We start from the raw sequence: 23092 nt of genomic DNA, 5'->3' as shown, positions 1-23092 counted from the left end.
TTAACTGCATCTCTTCAATCTTTGGCCTATTAAAGGTCAGAGATTACAGAACAAAAAATACCTCATGTGACAGTGAGGGTGATACGTATAAGGCGAATAGAAAGCCACTGTACAAAAATTACATGTGGAAACTACGTTTGAAAGTACTTCTCCTTTTTCAACTCGGGCGTCATGGTTTGTCTGCTTTGTTTAGGGAACTGAAAATGGATCGCAAGCACATGCACAAAAAAGCCCACACACGAAACTCCCACTCGTGGTAAGCCCCCTCCGTCACACAAAGGTGAGATGAACCTACATGGAGCTGTGGGTCTTCCCCGGCACGCCTCTGAGATGTATAAATGTGGAACCCGACAGAGTTAAGGTACACACAGCTCAGAGGACAAGCTGATACTGAAGCTCAACTGAGATTTGCACCCTACTCTTCAACAGCGAAAGCAACACACGCGCTCTTCAGGATGGCCGCTCCTCGTCTCGCTCTGTCTGTGTTTGTGCTGATGCTGGCCGCCATCACTCTGAGTGAAGGTAGGGAGTTTGATCAATACGCTCAGTCACTAGGAGGCAAAATCATATTATTTTAAATTTATGAATACATTCTTAAATGTTACAGGATATTCAGTCTGACAGATATTTTATAAAATAGATTCATGTGTTGTTCACCTGTCATTGCAAAATCAGTACGTTCAAAAGAGAAAAGGCAGTAGATTAACACATAAAAGTATAATTCATGTATTCAATATAATATATTCATATAGGTGAATTGCAGAAATAGATATGCCTTACTGAGTACCTGTATAATAAGTTTGGAGCTCCCTCTATAGCGTACCCAAATATACAAGTCAATTTGAGCACTCTAGGGTTCAATCCTAAAAACAATATTACAGGCCATCAAAGCTGCACTTGTCAGTATTTAATATAAACAATTCTTCAAAATAATATGTATAATGACAAAGGAGTCTCTATTATTGATTGCTTCCTCTTTTAGCTTGTTGTTTTGCTTTTGTGGACTGCTGCTCTAATGTAGTGATGCTTCACTTTAAAGCCGCTCTGATCAATATGTCTGTTCGTTGTAAAAACAATGGCAGACTGGATGTTGACCTACTGTATAAAATCTTCTTATGAAAAAGCCCTGACATTTAGTTAATAGAGTGAACAAGTTACTTTCTTAAATTGAAACAGTTCCTATTTGACGTAGACAGCAGGGTAACACAAGAAAAGAATCAGGAGCAGATTTAGCGTCATGCAGGACAGCAGGAAATTAAAAAGGGAACAAAAAAAGGAACAAGCAAATGCTGTTGTTTTGGCATGCACGGTTGTTCACTCACACTTGTTCTTGTTTAGGTCTGCGTGGTGCCGGCCCTAAAAAGTGCTGCTTCCGTTTCAACGACAACCCAATCCCCAAAGAAAGGGTGGTTAGCTACGTCAAGACCAGCCAACGCTGCTCCAACCCTGCCATCTTGTAAGTGCACAATCTTTTACACGGATGCATCACTATTATCACTGCATCTCATAAAGGAACTGGACCTGACTGTCTTTTTTTATGTGTGTGTGTATTTAGGCTGAGCACAGTCGCAGGTCGTCAGCTGTGTGTTAAACCTTCAGCTGCTTGGGTGAAGGACCTCATCAGCTACATGGACAACAAATACCTCAAAGGAGAGACCTCCAACTTGTAACTGTGGCAACACAGCATCCGCTCTAAAGAGCTTTCTACGACCGAAGTCTGTCCACTCAAGTGTTTTGATGCTATAACTTGTCCAAATATGACTTTTTAGACTAACAAGTGTTTCACTTAAATACAGTATGTTACTGTCCCAACTGTAACGTATGCAGGAGGACAACAGCAGCTCTCTGCTTATCTGTGTGCAAACTGTATACAACGTATATGCTTAACATTCTTATGTTTGTAACAAACATTTCTTGAGATGAGGTTTGTTTACATGAATTTATATCATATGTACAACATGGTTTAAAGTTGCCAGATGTTACTTTGTTGGTACTTTTTTTCTAAAAGGTGGAGTAACAGGAGCATTTTTTGCTGTAACATTCAAAGTGTGACCACCAACACTGTGAACTGCTGCAGTTTTGTCATTTGAATTTAGCTACAAAAACTCCACTGACTGAAAGATCAACTCCATAGTGTCATCAGTAGAGGATAAGCTATGGGCTATACAGCTGTTCATGCACTGAATTGCTGTGAGCTCTGTTTTTTTTTTTTTTTTTTTTTTTTTTTTTTGTTACCTAAAATATATTTGAATTAATTTGATGAAAATAATAATTTATTCTCTATGCTGTTTGCTACAAATTTGATTCTTGGATTAAAGCAAAGTGAAAAGTTAGACTGTGACTGTGTGGTATCTTCTTATTGTCCAGGTTCTTACTTATTTAACAGTTTGCAAATACACTGCTCAAAACAGTAAGGTAACACTTAAATCACACATCAGTACTCATAGAGAGCTGTACTCGAACTCACAGTGAAAATCAGAGTGAGAAAAAATTAGAAGCAAGTATTTGTCTAAGGCCACAACATCTAAAGTGATGTTGCTTTTGCACCTTTTGTCACTTCCATTTGCACCAAGGCAGCTGAAACTGATCCATAATCACTCACTTCAGTAAATGATCAGAACTCCCTGAAGTTTAACTAACTTGGTGTTATGCTGTGATGATTAAGTGTTGCCTTCATTTTTTTAGCCAGAGTTCCCTCTCAGCTCTCATGCAGGATTCTGTTTTTAAACACTGAATACTGCTGATGATGTTTGTATATACTATAAAACCTGTAGATGTGTAGAAAGCAATATGCTGTGCTGTGTACACGTTTGATATGTAGATTTTCTACAGTATTATCTTCACAGCAAGTTTGCTATTGCATTTGCTGTCTTTGCCACTAGAGTGTGCTACATGACCACTCTGTGACCAGAGTGTGTCACAGGAAAAACCAGAGCACAAGCAAGTGCTGACACTGTTCAGTTAGTAGTGAGGTAAACAATGATGAAAGCTTCCATCAGAAGACTTAAAAAGTGCTTCCACAGAAATATTCTCTGAACATATTTTTGATATTTTTGTCATCTCAGATTTGGGTAAATGAATGTTTAAAGGATCATTAGTATCCTTATTGTTTAGTAATGCTATTCACAGTGGTCTTTGAAGGCAGCACATTTCTGCCTCCAGCACATTAAAGCTTTAAGGGCGCACAAACACATCACGCCTGATTCTTATTGCTAAGAGTGTAGATACATCTTTTTTTTAATTTTGTAGTAGAAAGGAAAACATCTGTATGTTGCCATATTTCAACTCAGGAGAATATGTAACAAGGACATAAATGTAGTCCTTGATCACTTAAAGTTTATAAAACCTTTATCTGATTCTGTATTAGCGAAAAACATTTATTAAGCTGATCCACATGTGTGACCTGTCCTTACAATGAAGGCTTGAGTTTTAGCTGTGAAGCATTTTCTGTTTTGCAGGAACTGAAACTCTGGTACAGTGGGCAAAGGAGCAGATGATGATATGATGAACCACAGACTCTAACTCTCCTGGCACCAGCAGTAGTAGTGAAGTATCAGAGAGCTGTTGCACTTGTAACCAGTCATGATAGTTTGAATCATGTTGTATATGTTGTTTTGCCATAAAATGCCTCTGCCGCTGACTTCAGAGCTACTGTCAGATGCATGGTGGCAAGGACCACCCACACCAGTTTGATACCATTAATACAGAACAGTGGGGCAGCATATTGGTGCAGTAAAACTGCCTTGAAGGGGCAGTGTAAAGGTGGCTAGGAGCACTGGCCTTAGTTATATAGACATTTAAAAAGATCACTGGTGTACTTCACAGCACAGAAAAAAACAGTCAGTCAAGGAAAACCAACCACACCTGATGACACGAGCAGTGTGAGAGCAGTGAAGAAAACCCCAAAGTGTGAGGGAATAAAGGATCCAATGAATCCAGACCATACAAGCTCATCTGTGAAGCTTGGTGAAGATAGTGTCATGGCTTGGACTGTATGCTTCTGGAACAGGCTCGCTGATCTTCAGTGATGGCAAAACGATGGTAGGTATGATGATGATGATGGTAGCAGCAGGATGAATTCGGAGGGGAGACACAGATAGTGGACGCATGGTTTGCTAATTGACGGAGAAATACATCAAAGCTAATTTGGAGCAGCTTCATCATGTGAGTCACAGGCTTAATGCAGTTATAACCAAATGTCACATTTAATTGACTTTAATTTACCTCAAAACTACTGATACTGACACAAATTATGGGTGATCTGATACAAAAGGTACTGTTTCCACTGATCATCCTTGAGCTGTCCACCTGTGGGACATTCAGTTGATTGAACATAATTTGGAAAGGCATACACTTGTCTGTATAAGGTCCCGCAGTTAACATGTGCATGTGAGAGCACAGACCAAACCATCAAGTCCAGGGAATTGTCTTTAGACGGTTTATCGTTCAACAGGACAACGACCTTAAGCACGCAGCCGAGATAACAAAGGAGTGGCTACAGGACAACTGTGTGAATGTTTTTGAGTGGTTCAGTCAGAGCCTAGACGTGAACCCAAGTGATCTCTCTTTTTTCTTTTTTTCTTTTTTTTGTTTGTTTTGTCTGTGAGTATGTTTGGATGCACTGGATACTCACAGTCCAGTAGGTGAACATGGAGGAGAGGCATGACAGACTGACAGGTTGACTTGCATTTGATCAGTATCCGGAGGACTACACCAAGAGAGGCAGACAAGTTCAGACTTTATGCTCTGTAATAACAAAAAAATAAATAAACCTGACATTAAAATAAGACTGAACATAACTTTATTTGTTTTGTGCAGATGGAGAGCTTTTCTTATGAGGCTGTCAAGACAAAGACAGAGTGTAGTTGTTGTTGGGTAAACTGTTTAACTGCTGGCAAAATGGACTAAATATACTATCTGCCTTCAAATCCACTAGTGTAAGTTTATACTGTACACTCAGTTCTGTTTGTCTTTGGTTTTATCGGTGTGGGAGCTGGTCGGTGACCTGACAATTTCGATTCGCCGATTTCAAATCATTTCCTTTAAAAAAACAGAGTTGCCAGAGAAGAAGCAAGAAACCTTATTTCTGTCATTTGCAGGCACAGTTGTCCTGAAAGAATCCTCTCTGATCAACCAAGAGAGTTTGTTAATGAGGTGAGTCTGTTCAAGCAAAAGCTCTACTCTACCTCTCTGTGATTTAAATCCTTTTTATAGTAGGACTACGTATACTGTGACATACATTCATTGTGACATACACTGGGGCATGAGCTGCTCCCAGACAAGAAGATGTAGCTGTGGAGTCATTTTGAAAGTAAGACAACCAGTTCAGACATAATCCAAATATTAGGTGTATGATAAAAGATAGTATAGTGTGCACTAAGTCTGGAGCCTTTTTTCAGTTTGGTAAAAACCTTCAGTATTGATCAGTCGTTGATGTGAGGATTACTACACATCGCCTGCAAGCTTGCTGAAAATGATGGTAGACCATCAACCTCACAGACGGTTTCACGTGTGTATGTTTTGATGGTTTCTAGCAATGTAGATCAGGTGTAGTGAACTTATTATGTAGTGATTTATTTTTCAAATGGGCAACGTTGCTTGAAGAGCAAAATATAGTAAAGGGTTAGTGTTAGTCCTGAGATAAGAAATAATAGTAAAAATAAGTGATTAATGTATGTTTGTGTACATGTGGTGGGTGCTCATTATTAACAATATATTTTAATAAATGGTCAAAATCAAGAACAGTATGGTTACAAATGAATCGTGATATTGACTGAATGCTTCAGTATAGAAGAACAGAAATGTAAACCAAAAAAAGAAGTGTGGTGATTAAACTAAATCTTGAAATGAGACTGAAGTCATGTCCTCTTCAAAGAAGAGAAGACGCTCTGTTCATCCGCGGCTAAAGAATCGTCTTATTGTGAAAGTCTCCACCGGATGTGTCCGTGGCTACCTCCGGTTCGTGTGCCCCTCCAGCAGAGCAGCCGTTGAGCGCTCTTCTTCGTTGTGTTAGCCTTACATCTGGTGGTAGCTGTCCCTCAGCGGCCATACCTACTTCACCTCATTCATTCATTTGCTGCTTTTTGTTTACACCAATCTGCGGCTTTCAGACAGGAAAAAGACTGCGTGCTCTCCCTGCTCCGTCTTTCTTTTGGACGTCCGTCGGTTTATGCCTCGGTGACTGTCCGTTGGGCTGGGTGCTGACAGCGAGGGAGCGTTACAATGATCGAGCGACCAGAGACTGCGGTTCCCAGCATCGCTGTAAGTCCATTTCTCCACTAAATAGACCCCTGAGTGACTAAATGCTAACACCACTCTTGTTGCCAGTGTCTTGGTTAATGAAATCTCATTGGGAATACCCCGTTTAACTGTTAGTCCCTGCTGCTACAGACCTTTTCTACATAGCGAGCTCTGCTCACCAGCCTACGTTACCATTCTGCTTGTTTTAGGATAATTTGTGTAAGTGCAAAGACACATTTGTGAACAAAACGTCGCTCACACCTTCTGACTAACTTCCATAATCTACTGATAAATTCGGCATGATATACTGTATTTAAAAAAATAGGTTAACCGTAGTATCGTCAAATGTCATCACTTTAAAGCGCTCCCCTCGTCCTAGCACGCCTGTGACTGGCTATATACCACAAATAGCTTTTTTTGATGTTGTTATATAAACGTGATGTGTGTGTGTGTGTGTGTGTTGTGTCTGCTAGAGTTACAGTTAAAGACAAACTTCCAACACTACAATGTGTTGAAATGGCTTCAGAAGGCTTGAGGGTCCACAACATGTGAAAGGGGGGCAGCGCGTATCAGAGGGACGAGGTCTGGTCTCAATTAGTGCAGCGGGGACAGAGACGGGCTGGAGGACGCTTTACTGTAGACATGTTTTCACACCGACCCTGACCTATGTTTCTACTGGGACTGTGTAATGGAGTAAAATAAGATTAATAAGGAACCGTGTGATCCGATGCTGTGGGTAGCAGAGCTCACATTTGCGCCAAATTCCATTAAGAAATTTCGCAACTTACACGAACAGCAAATGAATTTCCAACCAATGGGTTATGAAGGTTAGCTGCACTAACTATTTCTATGTGGACTGTATTATATTTGCACAACTACTTACTCAGAGTTACATCTTTTATTTTGTATTGAGTTTGGTGCAGGAGCACCCTGTCCTTTTTATATTCCTCTAAATTATGACTAACACTTACAACTGAATGATTACCCAACATGTGATGCAGTCAGGAGTGATTTGCAGTAACCTCCCTTGACTTGACTTACATCAGGGGGGTGGGAATACTGTATGTGATCCTAGTGAAATAATGTTGGTGCAATGTGCTAAAAATACCAAAGAACAGTTGGTTTCGAACAGTCTCTGTCTTCTGTGTGCTGTGTTATGTGATGCACTGTTTATTACACGATTCATTTTAAATATATATAAAAGAATGTGTTTAGAAAACAGCTGATGGAAAGAAAGGAATGATGTGAGAGGGCCCCAGCATCAGCTGCTGAACACATTAAGGGGGTGGACTTGGCAATGCAGATGATGTCAGTGAACCAGGCAGCTACTATCGCCACTGGGTGCACTGGGGGGGGAGGGGTTAGCATGAATGCTATGGGCTGGCCAGCCTTTTCATTCCCCTCTCCCTCCCAATACTTCCCCTTTTTAAGTCCCCTGTCTGTGTTTCTTCGCCTTTTTATGATGAAGGATCATATCAGTCAAAACACGACCGCTCTCTCGTACCATGTGTTTTTACAGTGATACTAAAAAGGATACAGTTAAGTTGGAAATGTGATGTGTCTAGCTCATTGTATGCTCCATTGTGTGCCACACACACACAGGATCTCTTTAAATAAGAGGATTTCAATTTACACACACTCACAGAGCATCTTCAGCTAATGGCTGGCAGCCTTCCCCATAGCAAAATGACCAAAACAACGTGTTGCACTACCTGTGCTGTCCACGGTGCTGGTAAAGGGAAATGGAGAGACCATCAGAGTGGAACCTTATGTAACATGCGTACAAAACTTAAACGTGGGTGGATCAAACATGGATGGAAAGTGCTTCAGGCTTGTTCAGAGTAGTTACTCCTGCTGACGAGCTTTGTGCATCAGTGTATTGATGTGGTGAATTGGTTGTAGCTTCCACAGTTGGTTGGTGTTTAATCTCCAGTTTTCTGAATATCACATGGGACAGGGGTGCATGGAATAAACACCATATATACCTGTCTTTCATCTTTTGAAAGGGTGTACATCCTCCACAGGTACTCACCCCCTTTTTGTACATGGTTATAAAGTGTCTCATACTTATGACCATCTTCTGTTATCTATGAGCACTTAGACTCAGCGAGTCTATAAAACAAATGGGAATAAGGCAGATTGACTCAATGATAATACAAGAATTCATGCTTTGTGATTTCCTTGGCTGGAAACATACAGTGTTACACAAAGGCATTAAAAGAGTAGTTAAGCTAAATTTTATATACAACTTAATTCAAATAGATACTGATAGTGAATATTATGACATACATGCTAGACAACTAGCGAGAAATCAAATGGAAGCCGGCAGTAGAAGAATAAGTACTACTGAATTACTATCAATGTATTTACCTAGTTAACAGATTTTTTTTTTTTTTTTATCAAAATTTTTCCTCCATCAAATGAAGCCAGAACAGGAAGGAGTTCAGTATGAATCAGTGCTGTTATGGCTGGCTTTTACTTGCCTTTTTACTATCTTTCTGAGTTCTGCTTTTCAGTCGTTTTAGCAGCTGATCACACAATATTTAAGGTTTATCTGCAGAAATTGATTAAATACAGATTTGCATGTAGACTTAAACTCTTTGCAGTGCAAATACTGTTGGGTAAATTATAGTAAATAAAATGTGGCATTTTGCAAATGCTTTTAAAGATTAATGAACTATCAAAAAGTTTTTTTCATGGTTATTGTTGACAAGTTGACAAGACAAATCATTCAGTCATGGACAAGCTCATTCTGTGTCTTCATGCAGGACTCTGATTTGGTAGGTAGCTTTAAACCCCAGCAGATCTTTAGTGTCATGCATGATAGAGCCTGGGAGACCAGTGATCAATTGTGTTTGCCTCATGTAGCGTGCAGCACAGCACCCAGTGATTGGAGGGTCAGTGGGGACAGTTGGGAGGGTTGTTTTCTGACAGCAGATTGGAAGATTGAGAGAGGCGCAGGGTGGAGACGGTAATGGGAGGATGACAGGAAGCGATACCTCGGTGGTAAAGAGAGAGCAGCCCGGATAAAGCCTGGACTGAGGTTGACGGCGTTCACCACAACCATGTCCTACATGGGGAACATAGTGGACACTATTCAACACGTAGGGGCTGGATTTGGTTGTTTGTTTGCGTCAACCTGGTTTAAGACCTTATCTACTCAGCTTTGTTTCTTTGCTTTTCTGCTTTGGAATTGAATTGATTGATTTGTTGATTTTTATGGATGTTATGTATGGATTGGGACACATTTTTCTATCCAAGCCCGACTTGAGCCTGAAAGTGTGGTGGCTTAACCCGACTTAAACATCCAGGTGTATTGTATGTCATGTATGAACCCGACCTGAGCCCAATGCAGTTGAGTTTGTGCAGTGCCTTTTTTGTATGGTCCTTACTCTAAGGAAGACCTGCGTCATTCTCTAATTAAATGAGGCAGACACTGAGTGCTCCCGGCATCTATTTATCTGTTTTGTTGTAGTCTATTTAAAATTCAAATAGTCTATTTGTTTAGTCTATTAAACCCTAACATGATTTCAGAATTTCTGTCTAAATCCAACTCAAACCTTTGGGTATTGATGGATCTTGTCAGGTATCTAGATTCTAATTGGGTTAAACGTTCAGTACTCATGTGATGGACTCTGGCAGTTTTACTCCACTTCCTCTTTCCAAGCTCCCTGGCAAAGGTCTGTTATTTTTCTATGTGAGTCTACCTCCCTTCACCCCTGTCCCCTTTACAACAGCCTTTTTCCGTTCTTGTATTTATCCCAGCTGCATTTCACTTCAAAGGGCCTCTGTCGCTGCAGGACACAGAAATGCTAATTGCAGGTTCACAGAAAACAAGTTTTTTTGTCACTTTGTGCACACATAATGACTGTGTGACTCTGTTACTATGAATACCTGTGTGTTTGTTTACACACACACACAACAGAGTTTATGTGTGTTTATATGCTTTTTTGTGTTAAAAAGGCTTATTTCTTGCCAAACTTGCATGATTAAATTTTAATGCTGCACATTTAAATTTTATGAGAGTTCATGTTGTGTAATTTCTGCTATAACAGTGCTGTTTGCCTGTGTGTGTTTTTCCTCAGCAGCGGAACCTGGAGGGTTACGTGGGCTTTGCCAATCTCCCCAACCAGGTGTATCGGAAGTCAGTCAAAAGAGGTTTCGAATTTACATTAATGGTTGTAGGTAAGTTGACAAAATTTACAAAAGATCTAAATGCAGATGCCGTGATTGGGTGTTTGCTTCTGTTCATATGTGTGCATGTGTGCATATATAGGTGCGTGCGCACATGAAAGCCATACCTACACCTACAGTATGTGTGCACACCTGCCCATTTGTCTGTGTCTGAGTGTGTTTTTATTTTTGTGCATATGTGGGTCATGGGGGCAGGTTGAAGGGAGGTAAAGCACGTGTGGCATCCAGCATCTCAGCAGCTCAGGGTGACAAGTTGACAGCCTAAAAAGCAGTTTCTGCAGAGTGCAGGTGCCATGTTTAAAATTACAGTACAGTGTTGTTCAGTGACTAAGAATGTGTGTATGTGAAAATATTTCTTGGAAAAACTGGATTTCCACAGTTTCCCAGGGGAGTTTGCTCTCTGGAGCCCCAGGATGCACGACGACACATCTGTGTTTTGGATGATTTGATTTGGAAAGCAAGCAGCAGGATGTCTATTCAAGTATGAATAAACTTGGATGCAAAATATGGCTAACGGCATTACAGAGGAAGGGAGTGGACAGGAACCATGGTTTTGGCAGTGTGTATGTGACACACACACATAACACATAGCTGTGTTGTAATGGCATATTGAACCATGCTCTGTGTGAAAGGGCCCTGTAATGAGCAGATATGGATTGTGCAAAGGAAGTCCTGTTGAGGTTGTCAGCTGTCAAACATATCTTATCTAGATTACATCTGCACACTAAATATAGGCTACGTGTGCATTGCGTATTCAGTACAGATTGTTGTGACTAATTGAAATAACAAATCTTATATTTTATCAAGTTGAACTGAAATTGTACTTCTACTGTTACACCAGTCTATTGCATTTATATGAAATTGTAGCTTTGTACATACTCCTGCCACTGGCAGCGTCAGGGAATGATTGTCATATTTGGGTCTACATCTCCAGGAGTAGTATTTTAGCATTTCTGGTTCCTCAAACCTGATGTCAGTGGTCTTAACAGGGTGGGGATAAAAAACAAGGTTGAAGACCTGCATAAACACGGGTGTGACTTTCCAATCTGTGTCACCATGGTTAGTTACACTGGTTACTGGTCACTGGTTAATCAAGATTCCTGGATACCATTACACCATGAAGACAAAAGAACACTCCAAGCAACTCAGAGAGCAGCTCATTGAAAAGCATAAGTCTGGGAATGGATACAAAAAAAATCTCCAAGACACTGAACATCCCCCGGAGTTCAGTGAAATCCATCATCAAGAAATGGAAGAAATATGGCACATGTCTAAATCTGCCTGAACAGGCTGTCTACACAAACTGAATGACCATGCAAGAAGGAGACTAATGAGAGAGGCCACTTATACACCCATGACTGAGGGAGTTACAAGCTTCAGCAACTGAGATAGAAGTGACTGTATATATAACAACTGTTGTTCAGGTTCTTCACCAGTGAGGGCATCTATGTCCAAGTGGAAGAGGGTTCTTTTGTCTGATGAGACCAAAATGGGTCTTTTTGGACATCAGACAAGACGCTATGTTTGGTGCACACCAAACACTGCACATCCCCACTAACACACCATCCCCACTGTGAAACACGGTGGTGGTAGCATCATGCTGTGAGGATGCTTCTCGGCAGCTGGCTCTGGAAGGCTTTTTAAGGTAGAGGGTAAGATGAATGTGGCAACTTTAGGACAATCCTGGAGGATAATCTTATTCAGTTGGCAAGACAACTATGGCTTGGGAGAAGATTTGTTTTCCAGCAAGACAATGACCTGAAGCATACAGAGAAAGCTACACAGACATGGTTTACTGACAACAAGGTGAATGTTTTGGAGTGGTGAAGTCAAAGCCCAGACCTCAATCCAATAGAGTATTTGTGGATGGACTTGAAAAGGGCTGTTCACACCCAATCCCCATGCAACCTGACAGAGCTTGAGCAGTTTTGCAAAAAAACAAAGAAAAATGGTGTAAAATTCCAGTGTCCAGATGTACAAGCCTAATGGAGACCTGTCCACACAGACTCCATGCTGTGATAGCAGCCAAAGGTGCATCTACTAAATACTGACCTGAAGGGGGTGAATATTAATGTAAACAATGATTTCACCTTTCATATTTTTGTTTCAGTGACATTACTTTGTAGAAACCTGTTTTGAGGTATTTTTCAGATTTTTTTTTGTCAAAGTTGCCAACTTTTATTGATCATGACTGATTTTTGTCAATAAAAAGATGAAACATCCAAAGGGGTGAAGACTTTTTATAGGCACTGTAGTTGGGAAATGTTTTCCCCAAGTTGCTAGTATGCTTTATGTTAAGTGAAGACAGACAAAATGCACAGTCTTTGGTATTTCTACAACATTTGTACAAAAAATGGATATGAGGCTTTGTCAGTCTTTGTCAATCAAACACAAGGCATTAATTCTTGGAGTTACCCATTTTACTGCAAATTACCTCTTTGTTTGTATTAGTCAATCCTAGTGCAGCAGGGAAGGACTATTAAGGGAAATGGAGAAGAAGGATATTAAATGTTTTGAAAGGTCAAAGATGTAGCTGCTTGTGTCATGTGGAGACCCTGATCAGTTCAGTGAGAGGAGAAAGATATTTACACTCACACATGCCCCACAATCTTTATTATGGCAGCCTGGGGTTTTAGCTTCCTGTTTAGTAAACAGCCACTTTAGAAGAGTAGCAGGATGGAGACAAAGACAAGAAGAACCACAGATTGATGGCTTGGGAGATAACCAAAGAGAACCACAATCAATCAGATGTTGTTTTTAGTCCTCTTACACATGGATCCCTCTCTCTGTCTCCCCAGCTTTTTTGGATCTCTACGCTGCATACTGATCTAAATTTCTCACATGACAGATTCAAGAAGCATAGCATAGTGTTTACAGCTCAACACAATGTACAGTTCTACAGAGGATGATCAGAGGAAGGACTCCAAAATCTCTCTATATTTCCTCTTGATAAATGAAAACTGAGCTAGTAAACTTGCTAAATGTCTGCAAGCCCTGTCACTAACAGGACAGTAAGCATACACAGCTCGTTCAAACTGTGTATGTGTCTCCATACTGCAGACAGTTAAAGACTGAAGGCTGGCTTTAGTACTGCTGTACTTGGCTTTGTAGTGACTTGTGAAAGCTCGGCTCAGCCCAGAGGCCCAGTATTGTTCCACTGCAGTTTTGTAACAGACAGATGGTGGAACATGAGAGGACTGGGCTGACGCCTGCAGGTACTGTATCATATTCACATTCAACAGTGCAGGCAGTGAAGGGACATTTTTGTAGGATTAAAATGCACAGGTAAAATGGATATTATTAAGAACATAGCATCACCTTTTCAAGGTCAAGAGATGTTGATATCTAATTTGTAATATAGACTATAAATATCAAATTCCCTCCAATCCTGTTTCCACTGATCATCCTTGAGATGTCTGCCTGTGGGAAATTCAGTTCATTGTGCATGATTTGGAAAGGCATACGCCTGTGAATATAAGGTCTCGCAGTTACCAGTGCATGTCACCAAGCCATGAAGTCCAAAGAATTGGCTGTAGACCTACGAGACAGGATTGTATTGAGGCACAGATGTGGGGAAGGGCACAGTAGAGAAAAATATGTCTGCAGCATTGAAGGTTCCAATGAGCACAGTGACCTCCATCATCTGTAAATAAAAGAGGTTTGGAACCACTAGCACTCTTCCAAGAGTGTGCCACCTGGCCAAACTGATACTGGGTTTTCTGTATTTGTTTTGCTGTGGTTCCTTTCTGGTTGTGGTTCCCTTTTTTTCTGTCTAAGTTGAGAATAATTGTAACAAGGCAAAATAATTTCCCTTTGGGATTAATAAAGTTTTTGGAATCTTGAATGCCATCCCAACAGTGAACCATGGTGGTCGCAGCATCATACTGTGGTGATGTTTTTCAGCAGCAGGAACTGGGAGACTAGTCGGAATCAAGCCACAGACCTGGACCTCAGACTGGGGCGACAATTTATCTTTCAAGAGGACAACGTCCCTAAGCACACAGCTAAGATAACAAAGGAGTGGCTACAGTGAACTCTGTGAATGTTCTTGAGTTTCCCAGCCACATCCCAGATTTGGAATCGATTGAACATCTCTGGAGAGATCTGAAAACGGCTGTGAACCGACTTGAGTTGACTTGAGTAAAGGTTGTGAATACTCATGTATATGTGATGGTTTTTATTTCTAATAAATTTGCAAAAGATTTCACATTGTCATTATGGGGCATCGTTTGTAGAATTTTGAGGAAAATAATGAATTAAATTCATTTTGGAACAGGCTGTAACATAACAAAATATGTGAATACTTTGTGGATGGTAGGTCTCCTATCTTTTGGCACACAATCACCCCAGCTGTTCAGACAGCTGGATTGATAAAAATAGAAGCATATCTGTTGTGTCAGAAGTAAGTGAGATGGACAGCTGAAAAATATGGCTGATAGACCACACGTCTTAGGTCTGACATCAGACATGGATTAGCTAATCATTGTGTCTCTAGATGAATAGACTTACCCTTTTCTCATTAGAATTATGCTAAGCTTGTTCATTTTCACCACCACCAAAATGTATCCCCTGTTCAAGAGTCGATTGTGTCGTATGCAGTAGTAGTAGTAGTAGTAGTAGTCATTTTTGGTTTTATATACAGTATTCAATCTATTGGAATGGCAGTCACAGTGATGTTATTATGACCACAGTGGTCCACACTAGGTGCTTGTCATGCCAGGAAGCAGCTCTGCTTGTTCTGCTGTCAGTTGGTCACTCCCTGAGAAAGAACGCCACCAGAAGCTGCTCTTTTAGTGTTTTTTTTCTTCTTCTTCTTTAGCATCTCTTTTCTTTTTCTCCTCTGTCTTTTTCCTCTCAATCCTCCTCTCCCCGAGGGGGAAAAAGCTGCTTCCTGATCCTTTGTCCAACTGGCAGAATAAATAGAAACTCCTGGAAAGATCGGCCAGATCCAGCGCCAGTGCAGAGAGTTGAACAGAGCTGAGAGTCAGATCACCACTGAGAAGAGCTGGGAAGAGAGGGGAAGTAATGCCTGTTTCATGCTGCTTCATGTGTTACAAGGCCAGTACAAGCCCCTACCTCTGCTTTCTCAAAGGCACTCAGGCAGAGAGCATCAAAACTTTTTATGAATCTGACCTTGCCAGCAGAGCTTTAGATTGCCTGTGGGACACCGCGTTAGAGAGGAAGGAATAGGGATGTAATGGACCCGAAACTAAGGCCAAAAACATGACATAGGCGTCCACGGTCTTGTTTAGGAACTGTAGCTTCCCCCATTACAACTATCTCACTGCCACCTGCATCCTACCTCTCACATATTGATAGTGAATCCCTGAAGCATCAATCGTTACAATACCCTGGAAATGAGTTGCTTTGTCTGCAGACTTTATGTTTCGTTTATATAAATGGCGTAGCATGAGCATGGGTGAGGCATTAAGGAAACATAAAGAATGTAGTTCATCTGTGTTGTTGTGTTGTGAAGAATTCGGGGACTGTGTAGGTCAACCATGTTTTTGGACGTTTAACCTCCACCTAGGGTTCACAAGGGTATGGGCGTGAATCCAATCTTTGTGCAGACCAAACATTTGAGCCTGTGCTGAATGTTCACACACCAAGTTCGCCAGATGTACTAGATAAACAAACTGAAAACTCTTTTTTAATGCATCAGATGTATTTATTTTTACATTCTTGACAGTGTTCACATTCTTGACCAGCTCTTCACTGTAGTTGGAGCCAATAATGACAATGGGGTCTTCATTGACTGGTGCAGGCCTGTGAAAGAAGCAACCACGGTGCAGTAGTAGTCTGCCTACTAGGTCAGATCTGTTTATCTGTCTCACTTATCTGTGTGAGATTGAAAGGCCTGTCTGTCCTGCTGTCTCTCTTGTTGCCATTGTACGTCTCTAAGCTTGTGAGCTATGTATGTGTGCATGTGTAATAACATTGTGCAGCGTGTGTGTCCAGATAAGTCGGTCTGACAGGCTTAGGGTTGACCGTCTTGCCTACTGACCTTGCAGAAGGGAGTGAGTGTAGGAACACGCTGGTATAATCTGCTGGCTTAACCAGATGCGTTAATAAACACCAAGCGCACACATTCTCTGTTTTAACGTGTTGCTTAAAAACGTATCTCGTCCTTTTTCCTTCTCTTGCTTCCATCTCACACATCACAAGACATCACAAAGATTCAAGTTGATGGATTTCATCCTGACACAGTTACTGTCACTGTTTCCCCAATCAAAGCGATATGTTACAAAGAAATGAACAAGCTGTAGTTGTTGCCGTGGCACAGGAACTGGTGGAGCTCTCAAACACACCAGCCCCAGTCAAACTTACTGTCATGTGGCAAATGGCAGCAGACTGTAATTCCTCATTTACAATTTCAGTTCTGTCAAACTGCATACGCCCATTTCTAGCTGTCATATGGTGCTGATCAGACCAGTTTCCAGTGTCCTCAGGAGGAGACTCTTGACTGTCCCTATTTTATTACGTATGGAAACAACATTTCAAACCCAAATTGGCTCTTTGTGAGGTACAGGTGCCGAGTATTTTGGCACATCATTGTAGGAAAAACATAACCAGAGTCCTTGTAGTCTGGCTTATTGGCTGGGGAACTGGGACACTTCAGTGGAACAGAGCTGTCTTTGATGTTATTACCAACACCTGTGCGTTTCTGCTGTTTAAAAATAGAGAGAACAGTCAAAGAAAAGATCTGGTATTGTGAAAATCAAGAAAAATTCATCTGCATGGATTAAAATGGTGTTGAGAGCTCTCCTGTGCTATAAAGTTTATAAATTCTATCTCTTTTTAAAAAAAATATTAAATATTGAAATGAAATTCACACAGATTTGCCACATTATATCCCCCACAGAGCACTCAAGAATATGGAAATATGCTCTGACGCACTTCACACCATTGTGCGACAGCCAGTCAGGATCATCTTCATTCCAGAGTCAGTTGGACAAACTGAGTGAATGTCCCATGTGGCCTAGGAATGTCTGAGGATCCCTCTAGAGATGTTGGGTAATGTACCTAAGGAAAAGGAAATATAAGCTACAGTGACCCTTGAAAGCAGCTGAAAATAAATGAATGAATGGGTGAATGGACTATTGTAAACAGACATTCACACCCTGTATAATACATTATGACTTACACACAGCCATGCTTCATGGCCTGAGGGATCGCTGGTGGCTCTTTTGCAGCTGCAATAGTCCAGGAGTGTCCAAGAACAACAAGTTGGTACTTGTGTCCTTGCAGAACGATAAAAACAACAAACTAAAGGATAGAGACATCAAACTCTAAAACTGGTGGTTACACTGCTGCTTAAAGAGATACAGCCAGGAACATACCATGGATTCTTGCGCTTCCTAACATACAATAATACATTTGTCCAGTTAATTTTGCGTCTTTGTGTTATTGTTTTTATCATCAGAAAGGTCCTGGATTAACAGGAAACCTCACAAATTCCATTGGTTTTACTTTGTCTGCTCAGTAGTCATTATGGAGAACACTGAAACATGTTCTGAGAAAAGTCTCCAAAAATAACAACTTTCTGCTCTCTAAAGGCCATATGAAAATAACACAATGATGTCACAGTCTCAGATTCTGTATTATCCAGCCTGATCTCTGTCTTAGATCAGTGGCCAGTCAAGTGTGAATAAATCTGTCCATGTCAGAGCCGGACAGCCTTCGTCAGTGCTGCTGGATAGCAGCCTGTTTACAGATTTACTTACTACAAAGACTCATCATCACCTCTGGGCACTACACTAGGCAGAGGCTACCATCAGCATGCATGTTGGTGTGTGGATGGGGACACACATGCACGTTAATGCGTGCTCTGTCAAAATCACTGTAGGCGAAACTCTCCCTCTCCTCTCTCATCCTTTCTCTCCACACTGCTCCCATTCTCTGCATCTCTATTTTGAGATGCACATGTCTGCCGTGACCCAGCACGTGCCAGTTCTGTCAGATTTAGTCTCCGGCTCAGTGGATCACAGCAGAACACTTACTTTCTAATTTAAAACAACCCCAGAAAGTGGGTTGTGTCCCTCCTAGTCTCCTGTAGCCAGCCCATGTGGACCACTGCTGTCAGACCGGAGTGCTGACACAGTTTAGTTTGGATTCCTGATTCTTTCATAGACTCTGCTGGACTCGCAGATCCTTATCTTTGCCAAAAAACTGACCTCTGCCCTGTTTCTGCCAGTACCATTTAGCCTCAACAATGGAGAATTATCTTTCTAAACAGTCTGTTGTTCAGCAAACACAACTTCCCTCACATTCACAGTCTGTCAGTTCTCTCCTTTATGTTCCCTAGATGTCTAATTTCACACTTTCTAGTTCAAGCCTCTCACATGTCTGTTAGGTGTGTGAGTGTGTGTGTGTGTGTGTGTGTTTGTGTGTTTGTTTGTGTGTGTGATAGTTAGTAGATCTATCAGGATGCATAGGGAGGGCCAGCTGCTGCCTCAGGGCTAAGAGAGACAGAATGAGAGAGAGAGAGAGTGAGGAATGTCAGGAATCCTGTGGGAAACCCACTCTATTTGTTTGTTTTTATGTCTCTGACAGTCCTGCTTACAACTCTTTAATCAAATTCATATTTAATATTCTAATACAGTTTTAAATAAGTGCATTTATCCCGCAACACTGCTGTGCTACTGACCAGATTCCAGGTATACCAGGTTTGAATAAAGGTGTATTGACCCAGATAGAGCTAGAACAGTCTATTGGCAGAATTAATGAGCAGGTATTTTAATAATTTACATATATACATTAAATATCTTTGGGTTTGGACTAATTGTTAAAGAATAATAATAATAATAATAAAAAGTAGTAGTAGCTGAAACCCTGTACTGTAGTTCATCTCATGTTTGCAGGAGGTACCTCAGAATAATTTACACTACAACTAGCCTTCAAACAATGTCAGGTATTTAAACCTGCTTACTGTTTGCTTCCTGACATTTGCTCCCCAGCTGTTAAATCCTGCTTTTCATGCGGTTCTATTTAATTCAGCAGTAAGTCTTGTTCCCTCAGCTTCCATTCAGCACAGTGGAGACTTTAATCCAGTTTCACTAAAATGTTAGTGAGATGCAATATGTAGACCATTGTCTCAACATTGGACATACAGTATTATTAGGTAAAATCTAGTGGGGGGGAAAAGAAACAACTAATTCCATGTTCATTCAGCCCTACAGAGAGGTATCAGGCCACATGTCTTCAATGGTCCTCATGATAGGTGACACCACTCTCTAGCCCTAACCTGCCTGACCTAACAGGTTAAGCTGCTTTCTACCCTCATCCAAGCAAAAGAGTAAATAATCTGCAACTTGAGCCAGCCTCATATCTACATTGTATCCAGGTGAGGCTAATCTGCTGTGGCGAATGCTATTGTTACCAAAACAAAGAGCAGATAGTAGGTCGAATGGCCCAGCCTCACATTTGCATTGCATTTGCTTAGGTTAAACAAAGCCCCTTTCAGACATGAGACATGTAGCATTGCTGCTTTCATCAGTATGTTAAAAATAGTTTCTGTCTGTCTGACATTGGTCATTTCTACGTCAATGTTCCTCACAGCATCATCCAGACATACTAATGGTATGATATGGTCCAATGCTGTTGCTGCATACCACCAGCTTCCCTTAGGGCTCTTTCTTATTTATTATTATTATTTTTCCATTATTAACATGTATTTCCTGTACATGTATATGTTGTTAGCTTTGCCTTGTTAGCTTAGCCTATCCCAGCTGTCATTGGGCAAGATACAGGGTACAACCTGGACAGGTCGCCAGTCTATCACAGGGCTTGACATACAGAGACAAGCAACCATTCACACTCACATTTACAGCTATGGGCAATTTAGAGTGACCAATCAGACCAATGTGCATGTCCTTGGATGGTGGGGGGAAGCCATAGTACCAGACAGAACCCATGCAGGCACAGGGAAAACATGTGGCCTGATCTATGCTTCGCTTTAGTTTTACGCGGTTTTTATCCTGTAATGTGACTGTATGCAGTTCAGACTTGTGTTGAAAGTGGCAGGTAAATGTTGCTGTTGGGACTTTTACAGAGAAGTGAGCAGGATGCTCATTCAGACATGAAGCCAACACATTCAAGTGCCATCAGATTAACGAAAAGGAGCATTCAAACCCCTTGGAATGAAACACTTTTTAAAATACATCTTACCCACATATGGTGCAAATAGATTGTAAATGAATCTATAGGGTCATCAGTTTGTCAAAATGCAATCAAGTGATGATGTCATACATTTGAATAAGCACAAAGAAACAAAACAATCTTTTCAATAAATTAATGAATAATGAATCAAAAAGTATCCACTGTTAATGTGGAGGATAATAGTAACCTTTATTGAAAGCAGGGACAAGGAGGTGAAATTGGACGACAGAGACAGAACTATAGAGAGATGGAGTGTTGGCACACTAAAGAGAGCCAGCACAGAGATCAGTTGGAAGGGTCGGCCATTCATCACTGACGTTTAGGTTAATAGTCTATTTACAGAGAGCTGGCACTGCACTTCCACTCGTCATGTGGAACCGATATTTAATTAAAGCTGAAAGATGGAGGCTAATTGGGACGGACCTGCCCTTGGGGGGTTGAAGCTACTGACTGAAGCATCCATCACACTGTAGACATCACTGTCACACAAACTAACGTTTAATTTGTCTCTTAAATTTCTCAGATTCAGTTCACTATTAATCACATGCACAGCACAGTTATTCTACTACTCTCATTCTAATGATATGCAGGGACTAGAAACTGACTTAAAGCTCCTTACTGCTGCATTTATGCCAGAGATTACAGTGTTTGTTAAACCTGTTTTTCCAGTGTGCTGCATCCTGAAGATCTACTAAGTTGTTTGGTCAGATGCTTAAGTGAGCCGTATCCGCTGTTTGCTCAGCTGAGGATGTTTAGGTTGTTTCAGGCCTCTGTCTGGACTTTTATAAATGTCACCAGACAAGCCGGGTTCAGCAATATGGCATATTGAGGCTGTCAGGAAAAGAAACTGCAACAGCACCAGTAACCTAGTGAGGTTCAGACAGATCATTCTGAGAAATGTCAGGAAGACTTCCATGTGAAGCTATGATCTTATTCCCTCAAACATATAATGTGGAATAAAATGATGTTAGTAAACTCAATCGGTATCTTATTTAGTCTGACAAACTAGCTAATGCTGTCAAATAAAAACCCTGTAAACACTGTTTATAGCCTACCTACAAATATGCTTTCAACAACAGATTTCTGCAAAAGAATGATGGCCTGCCTGTATGAAAAGTCAGTATCTCAATTTTTAACGACAGAAAATATGTCTTTGCTTTAGTCATAGCTGTTGTCTGGGAAACTGGGCAAATACGTTTTAATCAGCATTATGGTTAATACATTATCACCTGACTTTGCATTTCGTCATCAACGCTGCCTTATCCTAATCTAAGAACTAAAACTAAACTAAAACTGGTCTAAAAATAGGACCCTTATCTAAATTTAATTTAGAGGCCACTTTAAGAGATTTGTACTTTACTTCCAGTGGTTTTAGCTTGGGAAGTACATGTACAGTAAATAAATGCAATTAAACTTACCTCTGACTTACCTATTAAAAAAAATCCTCTCTAATTTAAAACTCGTCCAGGTAATATCATATTTTCCCATTTACTGGTTCATATAATGTTATCTGGAGGATTTAACTCCATATACTAGGCAACCAGATGGTATAATCTGACTGAAAGATTTCCACAGATGTTATCTGGAGGATTTTAACATATGGAAATTAGGGGAGTTTACCTCAATTTCTGTAACTGCAAGGAGCTGGACTTCCAAAAGTTAGCATTACTTTTCATACTCCTCATACTATAACCAGAGTAAGAAAATTGGTGGAGCCACCCTTTAAGACATTCCACAAAGTACATGTTTGCAGTATGAGCAGAATGACTGATCCTGAATTTGAATTCCATCAATGGATGTTTAACTGACTCAGATCATCAGTAATGAAATCAACAGTCCATTTTTAGCTCTATTAAGCATAAAAGCATTGAAATGTGGAGTAGACTAGTTTTTTGATGCTCTAACTTGGAGCATCCAACTGCAGCTTACATGTGATTGGGGTCATTGTTAGGTTAGTTTTACTTCATTTGCTACTGTTTGTTTTGTCAAGGTAGCATCAGAAGTGACACCAACTTACCTACAGTACCTAGCAAACCTAACAGGAGCAGCTGACAGCACACATCAGGCACACACAACTAAACTCACACATTTGGCCCCTCCTTTATGTTTAGATAACCTTTCCTCCTGTGCAAGACTGGGAGCTTGAACATATGATGAGACTCTGCATGCGTTCGCTTGACCTTTAACTCCAAACAGTCAATCAAACAACTGAGTTGGCAGTCGTCTGGCAGGAGACATGAAGATAAAGTGTGTTCATAACTCACAGAGGGACTAAATATCAGCCATAACTGATAAAACACAAGCATGTGGCAGACTGAGGGGTTAAGAAAGGATAAAGACTGGAATCCACCAGGGCTTCACACCACGTCAACAGAGACTGATGGAATACACAGATGCCCTGTGGAAAGTATGAATGAAACTGTTTTCCCTGCAGTTGTTCGCCCCAGCAGGTGTTCCTGCAAGGAAATGAAAAGACAGTCTATATTTCCATCTATAAAAT

At 40.8% G+C, this 23092-nt stretch overlaps 2 protein-coding genes across 3 annotated transcripts in view; both read left to right on the top strand.

Moving 5' to 3' along the window:
• Nucleotides 1-267: 267 nt before the first annotated feature.
• LOC113165318 (C-C motif chemokine 4-like) lies at nt 268-2317 on the top strand. Its single transcript, XM_026364722.1, has 3 exons — nt 268-522; nt 1339-1456; nt 1556-2317. Exons 1-3 carry the CDS (start codon nt 339-341, stop codon nt 1668-1670), a joined length of 417 nt encoding a protein of 138 aa, XP_026220507.1. The 5' UTR covers nt 268-338; the 3' UTR covers nt 1671-2317.
• A 3638-nt stretch (nt 2318-5955) lies between these two features.
• Nucleotides 5956-23092, top strand: part of LOC113165211 (septin-7-like) — a 37412-nt gene continuing 20275 nt past the window's right edge. Inside the window, exons 1-2 of one of the 2 annotated variants that reach the window (XM_026364575.1) lie at nt 5956-6261; nt 10329-10425. In XM_026364575.1, the coding sequence (XP_026220360.1) occupies nt 6223-6261; nt 10329-10425 (136 nt within the window). In that variant the 5' untranslated portion in view covers nt 5956-6222. Of the gene's footprint in view, nt 6262-10325; nt 10426-23092 lie in introns of both variants that reach the window. The other variant, XM_026364574.1, reaches the window with a different exon arrangement.

The sequence above is a fragment of the Anabas testudineus genome, chromosome 6 (genome assembly GCF_900324465.2).
Source record: "Anabas testudineus chromosome 6, fAnaTes1.2, whole genome shotgun sequence".
Taxonomy (NCBI): domain Eukaryota; kingdom Metazoa; phylum Chordata; class Actinopteri; order Anabantiformes; family Anabantidae; genus Anabas; species Anabas testudineus.
Note: the sequence above shows the minus strand (reverse complement) of the source record. Positions and strands in the feature narration are given on the sequence as shown.